This window comes from Cryptomeria japonica, chromosome 11 (genome assembly GCF_030272615.1).
Source record: "Cryptomeria japonica chromosome 11, Sugi_1.0, whole genome shotgun sequence".
In the NCBI taxonomy this organism is placed as follows: Eukaryota; Viridiplantae; Streptophyta; class Pinopsida; order Cupressales; family Cupressaceae; genus Cryptomeria; species Cryptomeria japonica.
Window position 1 is genome coordinate 82,453,496 of NC_081415.1, and position 22,308 is coordinate 82,475,803.

At 36.7% G+C, this 22,308-nt stretch overlaps 1 protein-coding gene across 2 annotated transcripts in view; it reads left to right on the plus strand.

Moving 5' to 3' along the window:
• The first annotated feature begins 7,146 nt into the window (after positions 1-7,146).
• Positions 7,147-22,308, plus strand: part of LOC131079336 (uncharacterized) — a 115,095-nt gene continuing 99,933 nt past the window's right edge. The window contains exons 1-2 of one of the 2 annotated variants that reach the window (XM_058017249.2): positions 7,147-7,372; positions 7,511-7,665. In XM_058017249.2, the coding sequence (XP_057873232.1) occupies positions 7,249-7,372; positions 7,511-7,665 (279 nt within the window). In that variant the 5' untranslated portion in view covers positions 7,147-7,248. The remainder of the gene's footprint in view (positions 7,373-7,510; positions 7,666-22,308) is intronic. The other variant, XM_058017248.2, reaches the window with a different exon arrangement.

The following is a 22,308-nucleotide window of genomic DNA, read 5'->3' on the forward strand; positions in this document are numbered from 1 at the left end:
ACAAGTACAATGAAGTCAAATCAGATCTCATATATATATATATATACAAAACAATGTCAACTGACATATACAAACTCCCATCGGAGCAAGAATCATAAGGGCTACAAAAAATGGGTGTGTCTACAAAAAAATCTATGAGCTACATAGAAAAATCTAGCTCTCTGCCTCTCTCTCATCGCCAGGTGGTGGAGGAGGAGGAGCCTGATGACCAGGATCCTGATGAGGTGCTCGTTCTCCCTTTGATCGTTCCATGTCCTGAGAGTACGAAATAACCTGCTGCGCTATTGGAACTGCTACGTTGTAAGCCGCAACATAATAGACTGCCTTACTCGTCTGATGAAGTACCTCCTGCTGCAAAGCATCTCACTCTGTCCTCATCTCTACTAGCTATCGGTCTCGCTCTGCCAGATGAGTCTGTGCCACTATTAGTTGTGACTGCAAACCCACTAGGTGTGCTCTCATCGACCGCGCTGCGTCAGCCCCCTGCCCCCTCGCAGGCTCTCCACCCACATCTCCTCCTCCATCTCCATCTCTGGCTCCACCCTGCTCCTCTTGTCTCTACCTGACTTGTCTCGGATCTACTCACTCCTCCTCACCTCCACCCTCAGGGACCCTCACTTTGCTCAGTCTCACACCCACAGCCCCTAGGGATCCACCCTCTCCTCTCTATTGTCTACCTCCAGCTAGAACCTTGCTGCTGCTAGCACCAGGATCACCACCTGTCTGCCTAGGAGCATCTGTTCTCTATCCCTGCCTCTGCCCATGTCCCTGTCCCTATGCGGGGGCATCATCCTCTACCTCCTCTATGTGAGGTGCCTGCTTAGTCGGATCTATAAATCTCAGGAATGGATGTTGCTGAAACTAATCCCTGCATTGGGGCAATACCCCCGCATCTGCAACATCATCCATATAGTCCCATTTGAGTCATTGTAACCCAGTCAAATCCTACATACCTAAGGCATAAGATAATCTTGTTGCCCATCCCCACCTCTCCTCATCCGCATAATGCGCGTATGCAGTGAACTCCTGCGAGATCCCTTAAGGTCTACCATACTTCCTCATCACTCAGGAAACAACGAATCACTCAACTATAGTCTGTTATTTGTCAATGAGTGGTCGAGTCATGAACAAATCCTTGCGAACAATCCTCTAATCATCCCACGGCTCTAGACCCCTATACGATCTCCATATAATGACTATCAAGTCATCCAACTGTCGTCTCCAAAAATTTGTCTTGCCCAGATGGGGCTGAGTGACATATCCTGAATATCTGTATACAATGGGCTGACCAGGATCCTTGTCGTCATCTATAATCGACCTGCAAACTGGGAGGTACTCCCATGCCCATACCTGTAAAATCAAAACTCCTGCAGCCATACTCTTCCCCTCCCTATATACAATCTCATGCATCTAGCGATACATGTGTGCCAATATATAAGAACCCCAAGCTAATCTTTGAGGGGTCTCCACAAGCCTCTCTAACATCCTACCCCATCCACACAAAAATCCCTGCTATCCCCGATCTGACATCAGAAAGCAGCCGATAAAACCTGCCAAGACGCAAGCCAGTGGAAAGTCCTCACTATACCTTCTTATCATCACGTCCCAACTGATAGAATGTGTTAGAATGTCTAACAACTAGTAACCCAGGAAGGTGCACTGCATCATTATCTACCTTACCCCCAACAAAAGGGATACAAAGAATCCTGTAAACATCCTCGGGAGTGATCATCATCTCCCCAACTGACAAATGGAACGTGTTATGCTCTGAGTGGAATCTCTCAACTAATGCGGTTAGCATATCGTGATTCACATGGATATTAGGTAAATCAAGTAGGTGGGTCAATCCGCACAAATCAATATGTGCCTGGTCAACATCTGACAACTGACGCACTAATGTCATCGTCGGTGGATATACGCATCTGAACAACACATGATGCAATTGGACCTGCAAAAATCAAACAATGGAGCATCAAAAAACATTTCAAATAAGCCTATAAGAGAAGTAAAACATCATGCAAATTCAACTACGTCAATTGCAAAATCAAATTTTCAAGTTTGCACCTTCAAAAATGCTTACTGTTTTCCAAATGATAAAACATCATAGGGGCAGAAACTCGTACGAATAAAAAATAGGCCTAGTACGAAAAAAGGCTCTCATACGACACAAGAATAGCCTTAGGATGACAAAATTGTCTATTTGAATGTTATCGTACGACATAAGGGTAGGCCTCGTACGACAAAACTAGTCACTTTAAATTACGAAACAAACTTAATCAGTTTGTCATATGAGACAGGATCCTGTCTCGCATGACAAAACGAAAACAACCAACTTTAAATATGACAAAATTGAAAAAATCAACCAAAAAATTTCAAAAAAAAAATGATTAAAAGGCTTAAGATCGATCACTTACCGCTGGCTCATAGTTCTGAGGTCGATTATGTCGTCTCTGGTGCTCAAATCGATGCTCATGAGTGGGAACCACCATTTTTCTTCGCAGAAGACTTTTTGAATTTTCAAACTTGGAGGGTTAAAATGATTTGAAAATGACACTTTTACCCCTTATATAGCCAAAACCCTAATTTTTCAACTTGCTACGATGGACATGAAAATTGTACCCTTAACTAATTCGCTCATTCTGATTACATTTTCGGGATCAAAATCGAAATTCAAGATCATTTTACTAGTCAATTTCACACAATTTGGACCACTTAGCGCTTTTCATCAAAAGCTCATTCTTTCTTCAGATTGAGCTCAATTTCTCAGTAATCAATGTTGAATACAAATTTGCGCTCAACTTTAACATCATTGCCAAATTTTCAAATATTCCTCTAAATCATTTGTGCTCAAATCATTATCATCGCCAACAATTGCCTATAATCATCATGTACCCTCGATATCTTTCGATTTCGCTCCCGAGGGGGTGCTCGTGACCTTATGACCTCACATCTTCAATGTCGAGAAATTTTTCAAATCTTCATCAAAATTCAATCAAAAATCTTTTCAACTAAAGAAAATCAAACAAATTCTTATTGCTAAGGGGCATCTCAGCTTCATCGCTTCATATCAAGTTGAGATCTCTCGATCATTTGAATCAAATCAATCGCTAGGGGCATATCAGTTTCATCACTTCAAATCAAGGTGATATTTGTCTTCTTCTCAATCAGTCTCTTAACGTTAATCAATTTCATCACTTTTCATCAAGCTAATTATTCGTTTGAACTCAATCAAAGGTTTTAAAGAGTATCTTTGATCACACACTCAATCTAAGCAGGTGTTCAGTTTCATCACATCGAATCAAGCTGGACAATTTATCTTTGCTCATCGTATCTTGATCAATCAAGTTCAAGATCAATTTTATCTTTGCTCATTGTGTCTAGTTCAATCAAGTTCTAGATCAGTAAGATCCATTTCTTGATCAATCAAAGTTCAAGTTCGATATCTTTGCTCTTTATCGTTCCTAGTTCAATCAAGTTTGGGATCGGTATCGCTTTAATTAAACTCTATTTAGCTTCATCGCTTCAAATCAAGCTAAACACCTCCCTCTTTATTTGGTTCATGATCAATCAAGTTCAGAATTGGTATCTCCTAGACATCACACATTCTTTGAACCAACGCGTTGCTCGCACATTAATTCAAAGAGGGGCAAATGTAATACCCTAAAAATGGTCATCTAAACAATGGGCCCCTAATCTCGACAACATCACCAAGGTCCTAACCAAAGGCAATTAAATCAATCTTGAGCACATAATTAATTCTTCAATCATCAAATGTCACATGGCAAGTGAATTATTCTATATTAATTAAATATTTATTTAATTAATTGAATCATTCCAAGAATATCATTTTGATCAATTATCCTATTTTAATTTATTAAATATCTTAGCATATTTAATTAATTAATAAATTTGCCATTTAATCATAAAAAGAAATTAATTTATTACAAAAGAGGAATTAATCACAAAGCAAGAGTTGAATTGAAAATAAAATAAAAGAATTGAATTGAGAGAGAAATCAAACTTGAGATATTATTTCTTCTTCTAAATTGAGAACTTGAAATTATAAAAACAATTAATTGAATTATTGATTATTCTCTATAATTGGAACTCAAAGCTTTTCAGAAAAAGAAGTTCAGTTGCATTGAAAAGACTCTTTTCTTGAATAAATCAAAGAATTATCTATTTTTATCACAAGTGCATGGAATTAATTAAATCTTATTTCCAATGCAACTTGAACTTCTTATTTAAATGCATTTCAATTAAACTATAATTGGAATCTATCTCAAGGTTAACTGAATCTGATTTCTCAATTATTTCAATTAATCCTAAATTGAGCTTTTTCTTCATCTCTCTTGTGAATTATCTATAAATTCAGCCTTCAGCTCTCATTCAAAACACCCCAGAGATTTTTGAGAAACACCTTGAAGATCATTACGTTGATTTTGCTCTGGAGTAATTGAATATATTGTGCTTGCTTTTTGAGATTATTTGCATCTTTGTTTAGTTTTTTTCATATTTTAGTTTTATCCATGATTTCTTGAATCTTTCATCCATCTCGCATCCATTTAGCTTAATATCGTTCTCATATAGATTAAATCCTTCGTCTTGGTGTAGTCTAGTCACTAGTATTGCTTATACAAATCTGAGAGAAATCTTATACTCACATCTTTTAGAAGGCAATTGGTTGATTTGTTATGGTTTTATCGTTCATACATATATCTATCTAACCATACATGTAATGACTTAATTAAAGTGTTGTGTCTTGCAGCTTATCAAACTTATTTCACTTTTTCACACACACAGTTTGGTTTAAGCCCGATTAATATATATGGTGGCAATTAAAATGGTTTAAGCCCGATAACTTAAGTTGGTTAGCAATTCATTTAACCCGATAACATTAGTTAGTTGGTGGTAATGCATTAAGCTCGATAATCATTTAATTCATCAAGCCCACTTATTATGTAAATTCGGTGGCTATTAAAATGGTAACCCGATAATGAATCGGGGGGTTAGAACGAAACCCGATCATTATCAGTTTAATAGTTTGCACTTAATTTAATCATCAGTTTGCATGAGTAACATAATTGATAGATGATGTAACAGAATAAGGAGAGCAATTATAACATAAATATCAGATAAAGGAATAATCAGTGAGATCTGAAATTATCTATCGATGAGATAGATGATTGAATGGGAGACTTCATTTTTTCTCCCATTCAATCATTTATCTTAACGAAGCTATTATGTATCAACAATGAAGTCCTCTAGGGATTTGGGTGTTGGTTTTCTAAGTATTTGGGTGCCACTCTTTTGGGTGGTTTTAGCTCATAATTTTCTAATTATCATTTGGTGATTTTGCATACTACTACTTATAGGATGCTTAAAAGATGAAGGATTTGGATAGTGAGTTTATAATGTTTGTTAAGTTGTTGAAGTTACTCCAAATCTCTAATTGGTGAGCAAGTGTATTGTAGCTATATTTAGATTAGTGAATAATACATTGAATTACTTTCCAAAGTATGGGTTTTTTTCTCTTGAAAGTTTTTTCTTCACTTACACCTTTGTTGTACTATGATTTTGCTTATGTTTTATATGTGTTTCTCATTTCTATGATTGTAAGGTTCTAAAATTTACACAATATTCTCCTTTAAGGTTAGTTTAGGAAGCATTTTCGCATACCTTTCTTCCTTTCAATAATTTTGATCATTATGGACAAAATTGAGGGATTCTCTCACACATGTTTCAATACACCAATTTCACACACACACACACACACACAATCATACACATGATATTGCTCAATTTATCTTTATTTATGATGTTCAATTATTAGTCATAATTTAACCCTTTCATTATTTCTTTATTTATCTTTCCTCCTTGATTTGTGGCCACACTTTATTAGTGCACATGAGTCAAGAGGAATTTTATTATTGATTCACAAGTTGATGGATTTCCTTTGAGAATACTTTGATAAGCTTGGTAGAAGCATGTTGTATACTAAGGACGAAAGAAATCCACACTTGTTCAAGATGGATTATCATCTAAAATAATTATGTCTTTATCATGACTATTATTTTCTTCATTTTTTTTTTCTTTTGTTGAATTGTGAAGGATAAAATTGCATGCTCAACACTTGTATCCCTTAATTTTATGCCACTTTCCATGGATGCTACAAATGCATGCACCTTAACACATCACTTGACTTATTTAGTGCACTAACTAACCTTGGCCCTGACCCTCAACCTATCACTCAACTTTACTCTATCCATCACCTTAGGACAAGGTTGGTCCATTTCCTTTGGGTTTGCTTCTTGGGATCAAGCCACACTTGCAACCTAGTACTCTAGGATTGAATTTAAAATCCCCTACATCTTAGGTTGTATATCCTGAAATCTCTTATCACTAACTATTACTTGTTAGCTTACATGTTAAGGGTATCAAGTTTTAAGCTTAGGATTTCCATTCAAGGACACCTTCTTAGATCACTTAGGATCATGAATTGTTAGAACAAAACATTCATTAGAATATTCAACCATGTGATTGCATTAGTCTTTGTCTCAAATTAGTCTCAAGTACATCAACCTTTACATCTATGTTTAGTGTGTTTTTTATTTCTATAAATTGGTCAATATACTTGATTGCTATCAAGAAATCCAACAATCTTCCTTATGTCTATAACAAGCCTTCAAAACTACTTCAATATCACCAAATTTAAGACATAAGTATAGGCAAATGTGAAAGAAAATCAAAGACCAAATTTATACAAATAAACAATAGATTGTATGTGGAGACAAAATATCTAAAACAATAATATATAATAACATAATGTCTAAAAATAATACTATATACCTGACCTAAATTCCTTATAATAGAAATCCTATTTTTACATAAAATCACAATTTTTAACTCATTATATAAATTGATCAAACACATCATAACCCATATCACACCAAAATATTAATAATAATAATAATTAGAAGCTTCCTCTTCCTCCTCAATAATTTCAACTCCCAGTTTCCATTTACTCGTATCTCAGTCTCCTATTTCAGCCACATGTCCTAGTGTCGAGATTTAATTTGATTAAAGTTAATCTAGGGTTTTCATTTATCTCACTTGAGAAAGAAAAGTACGAATTAAAATGAGAGTTACACTTTTGGGATACATAGTAATAGGATGTCAATCTAAAACTAAATTATGGTTTCCTAATAAAAAAGATCCAAATGGGAAAGGTACTCATTTGTGTGTCAGATGTTTTCAATGGCACTAGCTTGTCCTACTCCTTGGATAACAGCACCACCTAATTGCTGTTCACTTGCATTGAGATCACTGAATTCTTCTGGGTCGCTGCGAGTCCTTACTATTCAAACTAAATGTGAGTGCAAATCATTATTTTTTTAACTGTTCTCATAATTCAGAGTCTACCTACTGGTTATATCAAAATTTGAAATTGCTACCGAAGTGTTTTTATTTTCAATTATTTTTTAACATACTGCATGGTTGTAGTTTACAGGCATAGCAGGCAACAATGGGCTTGGGAAACTTGGAAGAAGAACGGCTTTGCAAAGGATAGCTTTTGTGGGTACTTTATTTGGAGCAACTGTAGAATGTGGAGCCGGGTTCGCTTCCCAAATTAAGTATACTAATTTGAGCATTGAGGAGATAAAGGCCAGTACTTCTCTATTTTCATTTGGTTTATAGATAAAACACTTTACATGTGTTAACACTTGAAAGAACTATAAAAACCATTGCCCACATTACGAAGCTTACATGAATTTTATGATAGAGCCATGCAAGTGTGTTTAATCGTTTTAAATAATTGTTTGGTTATGACTTGAGAATTCTGTATGACTTTAATATTATTATAGAGTGAATAGGGTTAAAGGAAATGTGTTTCATCTTCTTTTTGAGTGAATTTTGGCTGGATGAATGATTTTAGATTTGTGAAAATTTGTGAAAATCCGATCTTCAACGATGATCCAATGTTCCAACAATTTATCACTGTTTTTTTTAGCCCTTTTACAGCTGTAGACAAGGTGAAAACACTTGTTGAAGCTACGTATGAAGAATTGGGTACCGTAGAGAAGTCTATGTTTTATTAACTTATGCAAGTTTATGCTTTTATAACATAGAGTTTTCAGGTTTCATTTTCAGTGGATAGCATAGGTTCTTAAATGCGCATACACATTATGTCTATGTACGGTGAATATTAATGGCAAGAGTTCTATTTTAATGGATTAACCATTTAGGAAAATGGCTTCTACGACGAAATGCTTGACCAATGAGAGAGGACCTCTATCCGGTGTGCCCCTGTCTCTGCCTATCTATTGGGTCTAAGGTCGTTAGTCATTAGAAGTGGGCAGGAATAGAGAACAAGAAGAGACCACCTCTCTGCTTTCTGTCTTCCATTATTTGTTCTGATTGTAAAGTGTGGAAGGTTAAATGTAGAAATGTCAATCATAATTTGACATTCAATCTGCGTACAAAGAATAAAACCCAAAATCAAACCAGAAATCAAGAGTTGTCCACACCGGTGAATGCAACTAGGGACGCTTCAATGAGCCTAGCAAAAACACTTCAAATACATTGCAAATAAGTCACTCCCAAGCAGAAACCAAACTTCATCAGCTCATGGAACAGGAAATACCAAGCAAGAGGGATAGCACCGAGATGTTGGAGATCATCTCCTCCTAGCCAGCAAAAAAGAGGAAGCAAAAGGAAGGGGGAACGAAATGTCAATATTCTTTGCCAAGTAGCTCCTTGTAGGAAGCAATTAACAACAAGCTCCATGGAAAGAAATGAACTTTTAAACCGACAATAAGTTGCAACATAGGAAGTTTGTTCCACTAGTTGTTTTGTAAAGTTCATATGCTAAGGGTGGCAAGGGCAGTCACAATCACTTTTCTGTTCTGAGCAAGATCAACACAACTAGAGATGATAGAAAATGCCCTGAAACCCACAACATAACGAACATGCTTAAGAGGAAAGGCCATGGGTTTTGATGCTGATACCTATTGTGCATATCAAATTAATAAACTCAATAATATAAGTACAATGACAATTGATAAACATATTGTAATTATAACAATGACAATTGATAAACATATTGTAATGCATAGATAGTCAATTAACTAAAAATGATAAATATTACTAATAAATGGACATCATAAATGTAAGTACCTTTCATGATGTAGTGAAAATCTACAAATTTGGTGAAGAGTTGAAAGTAGAGGTCTCAAAATAGTTGAATGTACTGGTCCCTTTAAGAGAGTTGCATATTTGGCATCAGTAGTAGTTGTAGGTTTCTTGGAAGTTGGTGCAGATTATCTGTTTAGTCAGACTACAGTTGCTTCGGTAACCTAAACAGTTACCGCAGAAAATTCTCTCCATCCAAGGACTTTTGATACAATTTTAAATGCAGTCCATTACCATTCAATAAAATCTGATTAGGCCATTTGGACATCATCATTTGGGTAGACATTTTTTGATTCCATAAAGACCCAACTACCTAATGGAATTTTTTTGACAACATATGCAAGGACTCTTTCAAAATTGAGGACATGACTGACTCACAACCCTAAATAAAAAGTGGCCTTGAAATATGACCAACCAACACCTTTGAATTAGTCATTTAAACAAGAGGAACTGGGGAAACAAACTACACTAGACAACACCTAACTAACTATGCTTAGACAATTTAAGGAAAACGACATCCAAGACATTGTGCAAGAACACTTATTGAATGAAAAACTTATCCTAACCTATCCTAACCTACACTAACCAGCAAACAAGACTTGCTCAAACAAAGCCATTGACCAGTTCTATGAAATATCTGCCCTTTCTCAACAACTTACAATGCTTTACATACTTAAGAGCAACCAAAAAGAGTTGCAATATCAGTGGGAACTTAATAAACAGCTGCAATACTTTTGGAAAGATACTAACAAACTCACAACTTCAATTGACAATACATACTGCTGTTTTGAAGTGGATAAGAGAGCTGAAACCAAAGTTTTGAAAACTTGGACTCAGCGCGGACTTGGCAGCCCAAAATAGGACTTGGACTCAGCGCGGACTTGGCAAAAAACTCGTCTAGGACTCGACAAAAAGAAAATAGTAGTTTTACCTTAGAAAAAAAGAAATTCGTTTAGAGAACATGAAAGCCTAATTTGACTATCAATTTGTCATAATTCAAACATTACACATTGCACATGTCATATGATCTTCAAACACTCAATATTTGAAATTTCATAATTCATACTCATATTGTCAAACTTTCAAATGTATAACAGCATCATAAATATATAAATGTGTGCATATAATGATATGTGAAAATGAGAAAAACAACCAAATACAATCTACATCTTCCTCTTTCCCCTTCTAATGTAACTCAATTTGTCAGGGGGCTACAATATAAAAATGATGATGAATTGTTTCTTCAACATTGTATTTTTGGATCTCAAATTCTCCTCTTCTCCTCTCCTTTCCTATGTTGGTGTTCAGCCCTGTTTTGGTCAAGATTGGACAAAAAAAATTTAAGGTAAATTCACCTTTTTATGCTTTTTTTACCTCCCTAGGAGCACCCAAGTGGACCCGAGAGTCCATGCCTAAAACTCAGGAGTCTGAGTTTGGGACTCGGATAGTCCTGGAGGGGGAGAGACTCGGACAAGTACTCCCCAGAACTCTTCCAGACTCGCCTTAGGAGTCAATGGCAAGTGGACTCGGCTAGAGATTGGACTAGGGAGTTTGGAGAGTTCTGGAGAGTCCTCAAACTATGCAAACATTGAATCTGAAACCATTCTTCTTCAGCTGCAATTAGAAACTTAGCTTCATCTTCTATTGTTTCTTCATACTTGGGTGAAAACATAACTTGTGATGCTTTGCTTGCCTTCATCTCAGTTAGATATCTAATGGGACATCCTCGTGAAAGAACAAAATTTGAAACCTCCTTATTGACTTGGTGTTGATGGGCTACTTCTTTATCCTCTTTTTGTTTTGTAAACTCCATTTTGTATGACTGATTTGGCAAAGACAGAGAAACTTTTGCACTTTGCTCAGGCTGCTCATAATTTTACTCTACAAAAGATACTGGTCTGGCATATAAGGTTGAGCAAAACACCTTTAAGTTATCCCAAAATTTGTCTTCTTTACTTTTCCACATGAGAGGACTGATTTTGTCTTTATGGCAGCTCTCTTTCTGAAGTAGGAGTTCTGATTTGACATCACGTTCATCTTGACTAGCAACCTTGTGTATGTTAACTTCTTCATTTAGCCAAACAAGGTTGTCTTCATTTGCTTCCTCATAAACCAACACCTTGTCATCAATACATGAACAAAATTCCTCTACGATGCTAGAGAACATGTCTTCATTGATTTCCAAACTCGTTGGTAATGATATTGGCTCTTGGTTGTTGTGCTTCATGGATTCAAATTCCATTTTTTCTGTTGTAGAAAGATTGTGGTGTTTTGCAAAATTTTAACAATCCTAAGTGCTTTAAATGAAAACTATGGTTCTAGGAAAACAATAAAAAGCTTCTAAAAACTCAGAGACTCTCCTAGCTTGACACCATCCCTGACAACACCGCCAAAAATGGCTGGTCTCCACAATGTACATAAAAAGGTTGGTGTAGTATATCATGCACTCAGCCTGGTTGGAGTACCCAACGGAATAACCTAATGTCCTAAGTAGAGGCTCATTTAATTATCAACCAGAGTCGTGTCTTCTTCAGTGATGTTGGCACTATATGTGCACTAGGGACGCCTTCTAGGTTGTTCTACTAGTTGTGTATAACAAATAAAATGAAAACAATAAACTTAATTTAAAAGATAACAGTGCTGGAAATAAATCTAACTATATAGCAGTGGTTGAAAACAATAAACTTAATTTAAAAGATAACAGTGCTGGAAATAAATCTAACTATATAGCAGTGGTTGTGGGCTGACTGGTTATTTGACACAGTAGTGGTTGCAGGTTGATTGTTATAAAACTAATGGAATTAAATATGTTGAAACAAGACCTATCTTAAATAACTCACTACTAACAGAAAATCATAATAAATAACAATCTAAACTACTGCAGTCAAAGTTCCTCAAATGGCCCTTGCTTGAGTGGCTTGAATCTTAGCTATTAGCATTCAATCTCCAATAAACAACCTTTATTATCAAAACCATCTTCTAATTACAAATCAAAGATAACATGGACAATAATTAGACTTGTTGCTTGAAAAAGGACACTACTAACAAAATCTAGCACTAACTAGTTACTCTTTTCTTTTTTCAACTCAACAAGATCCAATATTTGTAGAGTGTATTTTATGCCCGAATAGTGAGGAGTGCGTGTCTCATCTTTTCTTTCAATACTCTTTTTCCAGGGAGATTTGGCATTTCTGGTGGGGTGTTTGGAATCAAGCTTGCTGGCATGTGTTTTCCTTGCTTGAGTTCTGGGATCGTTGGGGTAAGGTTGCCTAGACTTTGGGGCCTACCTTTATCATTTGGCATATTTAGTTGGAGAGGAATCGTAGGAACTTTCATGATGCTAGATTGGTTGTTCAACATTTGTGGTGGAAAATAATTCATTCTCTTCGCGAGATGGTTTTGGCTAAGTGTGACTTGGCTAGAGGTGTGGATCCTGTTGACTTTGTTATTTGCAACCGTATCAATTTTCCTCTTCAGGGAAGTGTTCTGATGTGGCCTGGATAGGTCATGTGGAATAGATGTAGACATCTTTTGCCGAAGGTTAATCAGGAGGGTCGTTGGGCCCCTCCTCCTTAGAGAGTTTTGAAAATTAACACTGATGGTTCATTGCGTGGAAATCTTGATCATGTTGGTATTGGTGGGATTGGTCGTGATAGTTTTGGTGATGTTCAATTTATTTTTTCTATTTATAAGGGTATTCATGCTAATAATTTAATGGAGGCTCTTGCCATCTTGTATACTGTGGAGTGTGGTTGTGATCTTCGTTGGCATAGGATTATTTGTTAATCTAATTCTTTGGTGGTGGTGACTTTGCTTAATGGTCAATAGCTTGATGATGTTAGTTGGCACTTAGCTTTGGTTATTAAGAAGATTCTTCGATTGTGTAGATCTTGGAATCTGTTACTTTTAGTCATATTCATAGAGAGTGGAATGGTGTTGTTGATTGTTTGGCCAAATGGGCTTCTGATCAAACACAAAATTTGAACATTGTGGATTGGGGACAGTTGCCTCCGACACTATCTCATATGTTAGATAACTTAGTGGATAATGACAGGGTGGTGTAATGCTTTGTAATCTTTTTGAGTTCGATTTTTTTTTAACCCCTCTTTTAGTAAATATATGTCGTAGTGATTTATGAGTTATGCTATATCATTCCCACAACTTTCTCCTTTGTTCCTTGACTTCAATAACTCCAAATCCACAAGATAATCAAGAGGTAGAAGAGTCCAAATTGAATTAGAACTCATTCCTTAACTGTTGCCTCCAAATCTGTCAATTTTGTCTCAATCAAATTCTAGTGAATGTTGCTCCTTAACTATTGCGAATCAGCTCAAATGCTTTAATGGGTGTTTAGATCTCCTTTAAGCATTTCAAATCATTTTGAAGATCTGAATTTTGTTGAGAAATGTGGGAGATATGTCCGTTTTACTGAAATTGGTTTTTTGACTTTTTTTGCACTTCCAGTCAAGAGCTACATTTGTCAATTGTCAACGTGTTCCTTCTTCTTTCTAGCATCATGAATGACTCAAATCTCTCAAAAACATGTTAACCATTCCAAAATACTTAAGATTTAATAATAACCATTCATCATAATATATTACCAAAATTTAGCATTAACTAACTAGACATACAAATGCAAATCACACATCATTAATCCTAATTAATACTTCATATGATCAAAGTAATGTATGAAAATGTATTGGATTAAAATTAGAAACATGGATAATATGTCATGAAACATGGAATAATATGGACAATTTATAGGCTCATTAGGAGGTATGAGCCTCCCTCGAGAAAAAAACCTCCTTGCCTTGGGTACATACATTTTCCTCTCCTTGCCTTGGGTACATACATTTTCCTATGTAATGTCCCCATTCAATTGCTGAAACCAGTCTACCAAGAAAAATACCTCCAGCCCAAGGCATGGCAAATAATGGGTGTCACACACACCAAATAAAGTTATCGCTGACCAAGATGGAAGGCTTAAGTTTGATCAAGGGTGATATCAAGGCATCACAATCAGTTAAAAAAGAAAGTCTATCGCTGCCAAGAAGAGAATATTAAGTTCGATCAAATGTTTATCGATTCATTAGTGATATTGTTAGTTAAGGATCCGATTAGGTGGAAGACATAATTAATTAAGTTGTTTGTAAAAGACATGGATGTATGAGATACAAACCCTCACATCATGCCCATTCGAGGGGTATAAGGAGAGGATCGGGGAATCTCAAGAAGGAATTCAGAATTGTTTTATTATATTAACTTCAGACTGTGAGGGCTCAAGGGAGTCTTAGACAGCCGAGTAAAGGTAGTGTTATCCACCCATTGCAAGGCCAAGGTGCATGATCAAAGAGTAATCCTAACAGAGAAGGCATCAAATTGTATGAACACAAGGAGAAAATATCAGAAAAAGCGATCAAGATCAGAAACTATAATTCTTTGAGAACTAAACCATTGATGTTCATTCACTTAATTAGAAGGAAACCATTCAGGCAGAACGATATTATCTATAATAATCAGAGGTTATATGTTGAACAACTGAGTGAATCGCAATAGCCAGACCTCTGGTATATTGGAATTTGTGACAGATTAAGGAGAATATTGGAGCATTTCATATTCTTGTAGATTCATCAATTAAGCTCTTTACTGGTAGTATTCATGATATAAGTCTTGCTTAATTTACCATCATACCTTTCCAATCAAGGCCCTCAGAATCATAAGAATAATTGACTCATTAAAATTGCGAAGTTACAGAAAATCCCACAAGGGACATTACATCCTAGTTTGAAGAGAAGACAATCATTCAAGATAAAATCAGTGTTAGGAACATGATTGTCTCTTTTACCTTGTTTTGCTTGCTTTAACAGCTCTCCAAAGTCCTCATAATGCTCATAGTCCTTTGCATAAACTTTTTTGTTGAAGGGTTAATAAATAGATAGTGTACGTACCATTGTCATCAATGACAGTCTTTGTTCATGGCACCTGTTTTATACCTTTTAACCAAGAGAAACAGCAAAAAGTCCATCCACTTGTAGTGACATGCTTGCTGAAGTTTGGGCTGTGTGTGCAATTATCATAGTGTTTGGTAATCTACATGAAGGTTAAACAATAGTCTCTTTCACCAACAAGTAGTTTCCACTTCTTCACTGCTTGCACCAGCACATAGATTTGCTTATCATTTGTGCAAAAGGACTAAACCATGGAAAATGTCTAAGATCCTTTTATAAAGCCAGTCACCACGGCTTAATGATTTGAAGCCATCTCCACCTCAAACAGTTGTTTCAAATTTGGGAATGCTAGTAAAGGTGCATAGATTATCTTGTGCTTCAATTCATCAAATGATTTTTGCTACAGTTTGCTCCATTTGTATGTTATACTATAGCCTGTTATAACACATAAAGGTGCTGCCAAGTGTGAGAATGATTTAACAAACTTCCTCAAGTTGAAGTGCTCCAACAAATTTCCTTGCTTCAGGTAACATTTGTTGGCTTGGGTCACTTCATCATTGCCTCTTCTTTTGCTGGGTCTGTCCATACTACTACATTTTCTACTGCATGTCCAAGATGTACCAATGACCACTGCTCAAACTTGCACTTCTTACCATTTAAGAATAGCTTGTTTCCCCTTGAAACTGGCAATTTTCATAGGTGTTCATCATGTCCTGCAGAAAACTAGTACGTCATCGAAACAAAAATAGCACACACATCTAGAAGTGCATGTAATACCTCGTTCATGAGGCTCATGGAGGTCTTCCGAGTTAGAGTCTTCTAACTATAATTGTAGGTGTTCCCCCTTATCTAATAACCCATTCATCTCCTTGATTGCCTTTTTAATGATTTGGTAGGGTTTTTCCAATTATAGGAAAATTGAATGTATTCTATCTACTTAACACTTGTCTTATTCAAGCATATTAATCCTTAAAGTTAGGGACATTTTCCCATATGCCCAACTTGAGCTTACCCACTTTATTGTATTGTGGTAATGACTTAGTATTTCTTGTTTGTGGATTTACATTGGCTAGGGTTTGGGTTTCCTTCTCAAATGCACTATGGTCGAATTTTGTTAACTTGACACGGATGCATTTTTTGATATCTTTTGCATGTAGCATATTTGTAGGTATGTTTGAGAATGTCCCATCTTGGCCCTTCTCCATAGCTTTCCATGGGGTATTTCTTGTATTATAAATATCAGTTCTCCTTCACTCAAACCAATTTGTGTTCTACTACATATTTCACCCTTTTTGTTCTTTGAATTTCCATTGGTACGTACTCTTGCAATATTCTGAAATTAATTTATTTGAATTTTAAATTTTTTATGATGAAATGCATTAACCCTCACACCTTTTGATCACCGAGGTTTCAATGTTGGCAAAATGAGAGCATATGGTGGTTTGACACCAACTTTTTGGTAGCAAGCCACACAGATTAAATGAATGCAGCAACAGTAAATGAGATAAATTAGTGTCTTGGTGGCATTGCCATCTAGACATAAATAAATCTATTCTAATTGGTGCAATACCATACAATTTATACAATAAGTCATTACAATATAAGTATTGAAATGATAGCAACAAACTCTCATGTAAATATCAATAATAACAAAGATATACTTTGAATAATAAAACAGATAGCAACAAACTCTCATGTAATTATCAATAATAACAAAGGTATACTTTAATTAATAATGCAGAATGACAATACCTAATTTATATAACCAATTGTAGGAAACAAAATCAAGGTCAATCTATTTGATGTGGCTGTTTTAAAATGACGGAAGCTTCTGAATGATATATCACTATTGAAACCCCAAGTAGCTACCAATTTAATACTGAAACGGTACACCAAACTATAGGGTTCTTGCTCGGATTGAAACAACACCCTCTATAAAGGTGTGACTGACTTTAATACCCAAAGAGACTGCTCAAAACTGCAATATCACAAGCCAGAAATTAACAAATACATCCTAGAATGTTGTATAATAGATTGCAGGTAAGAAATAGAGCTATCAAAGTAATATTGCCCAACTGAAATGGTACAACCAAACATTTACATCATATTCACATAGTATGGTAGTCCCTTTTTGTCCTTTTGGTAAAGTAGAAAATGTACAATAGACAAAAAGCTAAAAAATAAGCTAAAGATAATTAAAATTGGATAAAATCCAATAGGTTGTGACCCTTTAACAATTTTGTATGGCCTGAAAGATTATGCTACAGGCACACCAAATAATCATGCAATTGCAGTGCAATACTGTAGCAGTAGGGATCACCATAGCAGGTGTATGGATTATTGTAGTATCAATACAGAATCCAGATCATTGTACTGGTAGTGTATATTATTGAAGCAACCTTCAAAATCTTAAAATCTTCAATAATACCCATGAAATTGGAAATTCTTCAAACTTTTTAGCACACCAGCAATCCCTGTAGAAAATTACATAAAATGGATAGGAGGGTTTTCATCATTGAATCCAAAATGAAATTTAGATGGTTTTCGTTCTCCAAGTTTTGATGTAAAAGTGTTTCAGTCTTTAGACAGATTGACAGATTGATTTACATGGGGGATCAATCTTAGAAATGGGGATTTTTCATAAAACAATGGATGCTTCTTTTTCCTAGACCTCTGCTTATTTAGGCTCTTTGAGGGAATATATATTATTTTCTTTTTTCACTTTTCTATCCAAAACTTTATTTTCAAAGTGTATAGAAAGTGCTTTTAAATAAACACATTACTTTTTGGCCCCTTACTCCTAGCAACACTTTATGATACCAAGTATGACAAGTCTTGACATGATCAAATGTATCCTTGAATAGTGTGGGCCAATAATATACTGCTCTCAGAATTTGATGAGCCGTGGCCAGGTTAGCACCATGCCTTGTACCGAACTTCGAGTGAAAGTGTTCAATTATCTGTTTCGCTTCTTCCTGTTGTGACGTATTCACACATCGCCCCATTGCAAATGGGGACCCCTACTTTTTTGCTTTCTGGAGTTTGCTTTCTAGGTTTTTAGGGTTTGTTTGTTAGCCTTTGCATTTTGAGTGTCGCCGGGGGATCACTAGGATGGCAGGCTTTGCTTGAGCCAGGGGGAGTCAGCAGGTGCTCCAGATTAGGGTTTCTTTGAAAGTCTTCCTTAGGACAAAGTTTTGCTCTTGTTGCTAATTGTGTCTTGTTTGAGGAGGTCAATAAAGCTTGGTGAGTGAATATCATCTTTGAAGGTCTGAGTTAGGTCAAATTGGTGAATGATGAAGTCTGGAATGTCATCCTGATTTTCAAATGTCCTAAAATTTGGCTAAGTCTGGAATGTCACCCTGATCCTGAAATTTGACTGTCTGGAAAATTGAAGAATCCTCCAAAAACTAGATTTTGCATTATAACTTTTGAAGGTCTGAAACCACTCTCAAACATCCTGACAATATATATAGAATATAACTTAAAGTATAAGAAATGTTATATTCCATACATGAATCCTGACGGAGAGACCAAAATGTCAAATTTTGCTCTTGACCCTTCCAAAGGGTCCAGAGCGAAAATCCTAAAACCTATTCCATCCTCCAAAGTTTGTGTCAAGACAAACCTAGGCCAAGGTGAGAGAAATTGGGAGATGACCCTAGGATTGTCCTGGAATGGGTTTTGGCCATCAAAGATGAAGATTTTACGCTAGGACAAGGATTTCGCTCCTGACCCTTCCAAAGGCTCCAGGGCGAAATCCTAAATAGGTCCTGTCCCTTGCCATGGTTTTTTAGCGAAATTCTCCTTTTTAGCCATTTTGAGGTCAAGCAAGTGTTGTTATGTTGAGAGATAGACCCAAAGGTGAGAATCAAGTAAGAACAAAGTGAGAGGAATGGAGTTGAATGAGGGAAAACAAGCAAGAAATGAATTTCGCTCCTGACCCTTCCAAAGGGTCCAGAGCGAAATTCTTCAAACCACCTATTTTTTCCCTTGATTGAAGCCAAAACTTTGATCCCTATGGCATGATTGGAAGAAAAGCGACGTATTCTCGCCTTGCAAGATAGATTGTAGTGAAGGAAATGAAATATCAAGTAAAAAGACTTGAATTTCGCTCTTGACCCTTCCAGAGGGTCTAGAGCGAAATTCTCAAAATGTCATTTTTCTTTCAAGTTTGTGGTAGGCCAGGATAGTGATCAAGGTGAATTGGACTTAAAGATGGCCATAGGCATGTGTTTGAATAGGATATGAGTCCAAGAGGTAAGGATTTTGAGCTAAAGAATGAATTTCGCTCCTGACCCTTCCAGAGGGTCCAAAGCGAAATTCTCAATTTCACCTAAATTGCTCATGATGAAGGTCAGGAAATGGATTCCCAGGCCTTGGTGGAGAGAAGACTAGTGTATGCTTGCCTTGGAAGACATTTTAGAGTGGAGGAGTGATAGAACTTGAGCCTAAACTAGAATTTCGCTCCTGACCCTTCCAAAGGGTCCAGAGAAAAATCCTCAAAACTCCTTTTTTTCTCTAATTTTGCATCGAGCTTGATGTTGGTTTAGATTAAAGAGTCCTTAGACATGCATTTGAGCAAGTTGTGGTCACAAGTTGTGAAGATTTGTCCTAAAATGCAAATTTCGCTCCTGACCCTTCCAAAGGGTCCAGCGCAAAATCCTTTGAAACTCCTATTTTTCACCTTGTTAGAGCTAGGCAAAGGGTTAGTTGTGAGATTATGATGAGAAGAGGTTTGAAGGCTAGGCCTTAGATTATGAAAGATGGACTAAATGGACTAAAATGGCAAAATCGCTCCTGACCCTTCCAAAGGGTCCAGAGCGAAATTTTTATGGGGCCTATCCCTGGAGAGGATATTGAACAAAATTCCATTTTGATGTCTTCTCATTAATGATTTAAGGTGGAAAATGCTATGTTGAAATGAATATGTCATGTGTGCTTAATCATCCTTTGGTTTATTTTGCAGATGGGAGGAGACCAAGCCAGGACAAGGACGACCTCTTCTAGTCCATCATCATCAAGGACGTTCCACATGCAGAAAGGGAGGACTCAAGGTGCTTTGAAGCGTTGGAAGACTAGGGGTGTTCAAGGAGTTCAAGTTAGCCTCAAGACCTCATTCTACCACATGATGACAAAGAAAGGCTTTGCCTGCACTTCAGGGCGAGATATGCTACTGGAGAAGGAAGACTTGACAATAAGGAAGCCTCATCAGGCAAAGGAAGTACATTGTTCATCACGTCAGAGACAGAGAAGGATCAACCAAGTCACAAGCGTTAGACAAGGTGGCATCCCAGTCATCATTCCTCCGGTCGGATTGGTCCACTTCAGCATGACCAGATTCAATGTACCTAATTTATCGGAGGCGACACAAACTTCGATGTACCTACCCCTACTTCTTATTGGTCCTCACTCTTGGAATGTAATTTTCTCACTGGCTAGAGGAAGTTTGTTGTAACAAACCCTAATTAGGGTTTCTATCTTGTAATCCTAGCCATTGATTCTAAAACAATCAGAGTTGTCTGTTTGTAAAGGGTTCTCTATATAAAGCCTTGGCTCCTCATTTGTAAGGTTTAATAGTTAAGAGTGGGCTAATAGTTAATAGTTAGCTAATAATGAATAGTCAGAGAGTAGGAAATAGTTAAAGTAGAGTAGAAAGAGAAGGCAAAGATTGTTGCCAAGATATTGTTGCAAAAGACTTGTAAACTTCATTGAAGAAATGGTGAATTCTATGGGTCGATTCAACAATTTGCATGGTATCTATACTTCTCAATTTTGATTTCATGTTATTAGGTGAATGGAAGAAATTTGTATGATCAACGGTGAAATTCGTATATCCATACTACTAGCGGTTTGTTGATTGCAGACTTGCCTTGCGTAGTCAACTGAATCATTCAGCTTAAGCTTAACTTCAATTATCCCTTCTTCATTGATATGCATCAACCTGACGGTGTCCATGCTTGTAGCGGTGATCTAAACATCATAAAGCTTTCCTCAGAAGATCGCACTAATCTTGTGGAGATGATCCTAGGATGTCAAAGCAAGACTTAGTTAGGATTTCATCGAAGGTCATTCATTGCTCTTACGTTCTTAGTGTTAGAAACAGATCCCGTTCCAACCCTCATCCTTTTTCCTTTTTTCAAAATCAGCGCCCAGTGAAATTCCACGTTCCAGTAATATCCAAAGCAAATCAGATGTTCAGGTCGTCAAAAGTAAGTCCCCTTGTGATTCCAGCAAAATCACATTGTACCGCGAAGAGCTTATCCACACGTAGAGAACCTACATATCAAAACCTTGGAGTTACTCCGACTGATCCTTCGGCGAGATCTTCAACAATCGGGAAACTTTGTTCAAGAGAGGATAAGGTACCTTTAGGTATTTTATTCTGTGTTTGGTCATGTACAAAAGACACATCAACATTTCCCTGCCAACACACCTTAGATATACTCCTTCATGATTTATGCAATATAAGATGAAACCTTGAAGCATATAATGCTAACACTTTAACCTCAATGCTCTCTTCTAAGTAGGTTTCATATGAGTGGGGCACTTCTGATTGAGCAAGTAAGTTACAATTTCCTTGTACCATTCATCTGGGGTGACATCATCCAATTCATATACCTGCTGAACTAACCTGGGCCCGTCAACTACCAGTGTCTGTGCTAGGGCTTGTCCTCGAACAAGTTTCATGGGTTGGATTTCAATATCAAATTCTTGGATGATGGCGACCCACTTACCTCCTCTCTCCTAGTTCATTTTGCATGAGGAAGGTTTTCACGACTGCATCTAGTACAGTTGCACATAATTTGGCCCTCAAAAGGTAATGTTTGAATTTTTTGATGGCTTTAACCAACGCATAGGCTTGTTTTTCAATATTAGGGTATCTGAGCTCTGCATCCTTCAATGGGGTGCTCATGAATGCAATCGGGTTCTCGTCTCTTTCTTCACTCTTTTGTGTGAGGATAGCCACACAAGTATATTCAGAGGCAAATGAATACAGGTAGAAGGGCTTCATGTAGCCAGGACTAATCAGTACTTGAGCCTCTGCAATTGCTGACTTTATTTCCTCGAATGCTCTCTTCGGTGGTGCTGTCCATTCTATCTTGGCGTCTTTCTTTAACATCTCATTCAATGGTCTAACTATCTCGGCAAATCTTGTGATAAATTTTCT